Genomic DNA, 6471 nt, shown 5'->3' with positions numbered 1-6471 from the left:
CGGGCCCGGCCTGCGCGGCTGGACCGTGCTGCCCGCCCCGCTCCCCGCCCGCCGCCTCACCCGCCGCCGGGCACCGCCGGGATGGGGATGGTACCGGTACCGGCAGCCGGGTCCCGCTGCGGCTGCCCGAGGGCTGGAGGGGACAGGAGGCGGCTGACGGTGCCCGACCCTCGCCTTGCCCAGCCCTGCAGCGCCCCGCAGGTTTGCGCTGTTCCTCTGCCCCTGGAAGTTGTTCCCTGTCCCCTCCTGGCGCAGCGCTGCGGGCGCGGGCCCCTCTCGGCTGCGGTGCAGGTGTTTCGTTGCTGACCAAGGCTATGCCTCTATCAAAATATAACGAAGGCATGATGTTAAACTCGGTGCAGTTTTAAGACTGGCTGACAAACTCTTCAGCTTTTATTTAGTTTTAATTTATTTCCCTGGTTAAAGCAAAAAAAAAAAAAAAGAAATCCCAAACTAGGTCACGACAGTCACTAGTAGTCCTGTTCTCTTCATTCTTCTTTAATTTTTGAGCCGATTCAAAAGTAAAAGTGCAATCCTTATTGGAAGAACCTCAGCAAGGGTAATGTCAGCAGCTGAATTTCGCTGACCTGACCCCACACAGCTGCTCCCTTTGGGTTATGGAAGGTGAACAAGGAATGTCGGGGAACAAATTTGCATTAAGAAAAACATTGCCAGCAGGTCGAGGGAGGTGATCCTGCCTTTCTACTCTGCCCTGGTGAGGACACAGCTGGAGTGTTGTGTCCAGTTCTGGGCTCCTCAGGACAAGAGAGACAAGGAGCTCCTGGAGTGCGTCTAGCAGAGGGTGACAAAGATGATGAGGGGACTGGAGCATCTGCCTGACGAGGACAAGCTGAAGGAGTTGAGGATGTTCAGCTTCGAGAAGAGATGACTGAGAGAGGACCTCGTCAATGTCTATCGGTATCTGAATGGACGTGTCAGAGGATGGACCGGGCTCTGCTTGGGGGTGCCTAGCAATGGACAAGAGGCAAAGAGCAAGAACTGATGCTCAGGAAGTTCCACCTGAACAAGAGGAAGAACTTCTTCACTGTGCAGTGACCGAGAACTGGAACAGATTGCCCAGAGAGTGTGTGGAGTCTCCTCAGTGGAAACATCCCAGAACCGTCAGTCCTGTGCCGTGTGCTCTGGGATGACCCTGCTGGGACCAGATGACCCAGTGTGGTCCCTTCCAGCCTGCCCCATCCCACTATTCTGTGACACCTGCTCCCAAGGCCCAGCCCTCAGTGCCCCCAGCGCTCCCTGTGAGGGGCGGCCCCGGCCCGCGCGGTGCCCGCCGGGACTCGCAGTCCGGGGGCGGGGCCGGGCCGGCATTCCCGGCGTGCCCCGCCCGCGCGTGCGCCGTGCGCGCCGGTGCCGCCGCCGAGGCTCCGCCGCTGCCCGCCCGCCCCGCTCCGGGGCCATGAGCGCGTAGGGCCGCCGGGGCCGCGCTCACCGCCAGCATGTTCGGCCGCTCCCGCAGCTGGGTGGGCGGCGGGCACGGCAAGGCCGCCCGCAGCATCCACTCCTTGGACCACCTCAAGTGAGAGCGCGGGGCCGGGCGCGGGCTCGGGGTGCGGGGCCGGGGGTGCGGGCGGCGCTCCCGGGCTGTGAGGGGTCTCCGACCGCGGGGCTGCTCGGGCGGTTTCGCCGCCGTCTCCCGAGGGGAAGGGCGCTGAGCGGTCCCGGTGGCGGAGCAGCCGCTGCGGGCCGGTGTCTGCCCCGCGGAAATCGGCCTGTCCGACCCGGAGTGTCCTCAGGGCGGACTCAGCTCGTGGTGTGATGTCATGTCACACTCACTGTTTGATTTTTTAATAATTGCTACGGACTATTCGGCGGAGTGGAGTGCGAGGGGTGATAACTACGGGAAATGTCACATTCCTCTTGGGGGAGAACTTTGTTCGCTGGTAGTGGCGAGGTGGAAGCGAGGAGCCTTTCCCAGTGTAAGGAGGACAGACCTGGGATGTGCGGGCTGTCGGTGTGAGCAGTGAGTCACGCCACGTCCAGGGGATGTGCCCTGGATTGCAGGGCTCGGCAGCTGCTTGAAAACTGTAACGGTGGTCTCTGGAGCCCGATATAAATCCCTGTGTTACTGCTGTCTGCAGAAGATGGAATAGTTGTTTTTTCTTTCCTAGCTCTGCCGCTGGAGAGTTGGCAGGATGGCAAGGGATAAAAAAATTTAATTTCTCTGCTCCATTTTAAGTGTTGTGCTGTTGCGAGAAAAATTAGATCCTCCGTGATAACTAGTTTGTACTGGAAAAGAAAAGGAGGTCATTAAGAGAGGAAGCGTTTTCTAAATGAAATCACTGGGAATATGTAGCTCATTGAAAAAAAATGAGTGAGAGTTTTCAATGATTAGTGATATTACAAGGAGGACATGAATGGGGTCTGACAGTAACGAGCAGGATGCACTGTGCAAGATTTGGATCTTATAGTTACCTTATTGAGATGATTTATGGATTCTGGTCCTTGTCCCTAAACTGGAAAAATGTTCAAAATTAGCAAGACTAACTTAAATGCATTACTTTTTACCAAGGACAGGGAAATCAAGTGCATGAATACAAAACTGATGAGGCAGTAGCATTGCAGAAGTAATTTTTGCATGGTAGGTCAGACTAGTAAGTCAACATGATCTGGCATTGCAGGAAAAAGGGGAAAAGTCATGCTCAGATATAAACATAGGAATGTTCTATTTAACATATGAGGTAACATGATTAGGTACTCAGTGCTAGTGGAGCTTTAGAACTCTCTGGCTTTGATATTACACTTGAAGGTAGAGCAAGAATGCTGATACAGGATGAATTTTGAAGAAACTGAACTTAAAGTTTAGAAAAAAAATAGGCTGGTGAGAGGGAGACTTGAGAAGAAAATGTGTCCATATGTTCTCTTGGAGCTGCAGAGAATACAAAAACGACACACTGTTTGATTTGCAGCAAAAATTGGGCTAGAAGTGTTGTGGCTTGTGCTTGACTTCTTATCTGAGAATTGAAGAAAATAGTTCTCTGTTAAAATACTGGCTTTGGTCTGTTTGCTTTTTTGCATGTGACTTCTTTAATTATGAATCCGAAATGGTAATATGGAAAGGACAGACAAGACCTTTAATCTCTTTAGACTATGTATATTCTAGGTGTTTAGCCAGGCTGCATGAATTTCAACAGCAAAGGTAGTGGTAAGGTGAAATTTAGGGCTTTTCTGAGGTAGGAGCTGAAGTGGGTGAAGTAACAGAAGAGAAAAGGGCAGAGAGTCTTTGTTTTGGGTCATGAAAGAAAGTTGGTCTGTATAAGATCCCTTGATAAGCTGTCTGCATTCTCATCTTTTCAAATGTCGTGTTCCATGTGAAGGAGTTGAGTAGAACACCCCAGCCTTGCTATCACAGATAAGCTCAGCCTGTAAAAGGTATCTTATGCTGTGTTACATACAGGAGTGAAATCTGTCCAGGCCAGCCTTATGGGAATGGTTTTATTTTGAAGCTGGCATAGAGTTTAGTCAAAACTGTAAACAATGCACCTGTTTAGTGATACCAAGAGAGTCACTGCTTTTTGTCAGTAAATGTTGGACCTTTCCCATCAGCTTTAATGTAGTTTGTTTTGAAGCTTGCTTTTGAAATTTTACTCTTCAGTCTTTCTGCAAACATGTCATAGAATGGATTGGTTAAAGGAAAATTGTGAAGCTGGTTGTATTAAGTGTTTTATACAGTCTGTTGGTCTAGTGAAAACAGTTACAATTTAATTCAACTTCTGAAATGTGATCTAGAGAGGGATGAAACAGTACTATGCACTACCTGGGTGCTTCTGACCATTATTTTTCAGAGAACTTGGTATTTTTGTGCGTCTTTGTTTCTAGATGCAATTTTTCACCCTCCTTTTCTAAGATATTTTACATAGCCCTGTTGTTACCTTTAAGTACATTCCCCATTGTTGCTTCTGCACTTGGTATTTTAATTGCATAGTGATTGCACAACAGGTTTTGTGCCATTAAAGTTGGGTGCTGAACATTTCCCATGCCTTGGTCAGAAGCAGTGCCCATAAAGGTGTGTGCTTGAAGTCTCTTTTCACGGGTGATTCATTTCCTGAGGTCCTGCCTGTGCTATGCATTGAGTTTCCTCTGTAAGAACAATATGTAATTACATAGTTACAGCAGAGTGAAGAGACAAGCATGTTATGCTTAAATCTGGGGTTTTAAAATTTGACTGCTTGACTTCTAAACTCTTACCTGTTTTAGTGTATTTTTGTAAGTAATAAGTAGGAAAGTCATTAATACACACTGTCTGTATTCATGAGTTTTTATGTTACCCCTTTGAGCATGGTTTCTTACCAGAAAAATGTTCAGAATTTTGTTTGTTTTGTTAAGTTACTGGCAACATCTCCCACTGATCTTGGTTGTATTGAGTACTTTAACACTTCCTGTGTGATGGGTTTTTATTTGAACCCAGTCTTCAGATATAGCGATAACAAAGACCTCCTCTGAGGGATTTTGTGTTTTGAAGCACAAACTTGACCCCTCTGTAATCAGATTTTAGAGAGACTTTAAGGGTTTGTCTAAATATAAAAGTACTGGGTTTGTGTGATACTTTTGTTCTCATTGTATGTTATTTTACTTGTGTGGAAAGAGAAAGAAGTCTGTGCATGCTTTCTCATTCCTTTTCAAGTAAATAGATAAAGGAATAACTTGAAAGTGAAGCCCAGGTTTCCTCTAAGTGCATCAGTACCTCAACAAGTTAAGGAACTTTGCAGTAATGCTGATATTAAGTAAATCATCATGGCTAGGCTTCGCGAACGAAGATTTGGGAAGGACTCTACCCACGTTTCTTGCAAGCGCGTTGGTGGCTAAAAAGGCCAATACGAGATAGACACGTCCGGTTGCAAAAGACACAGCAGAAAGACTCCTTAGATGGTATATTCTGCAAGGCTCGATTCTTTCTGCGTTGTCTTTTCTCCTCAAGAGTGATCCTGCGTGCTTTCTCAAAAGCATCAGCAGCATTATAAATGGTCTGTCTCCAGGCCTCCCGATTAGAGGCCAGAGTAGACCAGTTATGGTGATCAATATGCCCAAGGCTGAGTTGTTGCTTCAAGGAGTCCTTGTATCTTTTCTTCGGAGCTCCTCTCTTGCGACAGCCAGTGGCAAGTTCACCATAGAGCAGGATCTTAGGGAGGCGGTGGTCCTTCATCCTGGAATTAAGTAAATAAATTTGGAGATAATGTGTTCCTCACTATTAAATGTTTCTTCCTTTTTGCATCTGTAATGCTCTATATTCCGTAGGCTCCCCAAGTGAGGTAATAGCATGTAATTCCTCCCACTGCATCCCATTCCCAGAGTTCTACTGCTGGAGTAAACTTTATTTCCAAGCTTGTATAATGTGACTGATTAAAGAGAAATACGTGTTCACAGATGCAATCATTTATATGTGACTTCAAATAAACAGTCTAAAATATGTGAAGTAATGTGGTATATAATTACTCTCTTTAACTCTGTCAGGAAAAGTACTTATTGTCCAGGGGTCTGTGGAATGAACTGATCTAATTGCCATCTCTGCTCCATTAACTGCTGCAAGCTCAGAGCAGGGACTGAGTTTGTGCTCTGTCTTTTGATTCACTGTCCTGATAATACACATAGTGCCACGATGGGAAGGTTTTGTGGGACTGCTGTGCCATGTGCTCCCTTAGAAACCCTGGGAATTCTCATACCTGGGCAGACTTAAGCTCTCACGTGTTCACTGTGAGCCATCACACTGTCAGTTGCCACAGAAGGGATCTTGAACCGTGATCCTTGGATTAGTGGAAGAGGATTTGCAGGTGCTCTTTGGCTTGCTATTTAGTGACTGTTATGGTACTGCACGTGACCAGCCAGTTATGACTGTAGGAGATAGCTGTGAATCAACTTTTCCTGAAGTGGTTTCAGTCTGAGCAGTTTCTGTTCTGGATTTGAAAATGAGTATTGATTTATGAGGGAAAAAAAACACCATCAAGAGGGAGAGATTTTTTTTTTACTTAGTATTTTACTTATATTTTTTTATTTATGAAAAAACAATTTTTTCCCTCCTCTCCTGCCACCTCTTCTCTTTTTTCTCCTCTTTCCTTTGCTGTCTGGTGATCCATGTGATATGATAATGGCTTTGGTAATATGATATAGGCTTTGTCACATTGCTGATTTTGGGGGTGAGGGAAGGTAATGTGGTGTATCAAGTTTGTTAAAGCTGTGAACTTCTGAGAGCTGTTTACCTCTGGGTGTCCTTGTGCTGTACTCAACACAATAAAATGTTGTGTGATGATGAAGTAATATCAAGATCAGCAAGCACACAGTGTTTACATCACAGCATAGAACATTTTACCCTATCAACTCCTCTGAAACAGGCCCTGCTCCCTGCATGGGTTGTGGGGATGGACTGTGTCTTGCAGCAGGTCCTGTGAAGCTCTGCCAAACTGAGTGGCAGCTCGACTGTTTGAGGAAGATTCCCCAAACAAAATTTTGCAAATTTTA

At 46.6% G+C, this 6471-nt stretch overlaps 1 protein-coding gene across 6 annotated transcripts in view; it reads left to right on the top strand.

Annotated features, from left to right (window-relative positions):
* The first annotated feature begins 1410 nt into the window (after positions 1–1410).
* CLEC16A (C-type lectin domain containing 16A) overlaps positions 1411–6471 on the top strand; it is a 64113-nt gene continuing 59052 nt past the window's right edge. For all 6 annotated transcript variants that reach the window (XM_027684319.1, XM_027684317.1, XM_027684318.1 and 3 more), the window contains exon 1: positions 1411–1537. In XM_027684319.1, the coding sequence (XP_027540120.1) occupies positions 1458–1537 (80 nt within the window). In that variant the 5' untranslated portion in view covers positions 1411–1457. The remainder of the gene's footprint in view (positions 1538–6471) is intronic.

The sequence above is a fragment of the Neopelma chrysocephalum genome, unplaced genomic scaffold (assembly GCF_003984885.1).
Source record: "Neopelma chrysocephalum unplaced genomic scaffold, ASM398488v2 Primary Assembly neopelma1_65c, whole genome shotgun sequence".
Classification (NCBI taxonomy): Eukaryota; Metazoa; Chordata; class Aves; order Passeriformes; family Pipridae; genus Neopelma; species Neopelma chrysocephalum.
This window is presented reverse-complemented; position numbering and strand designations above follow the sequence as displayed.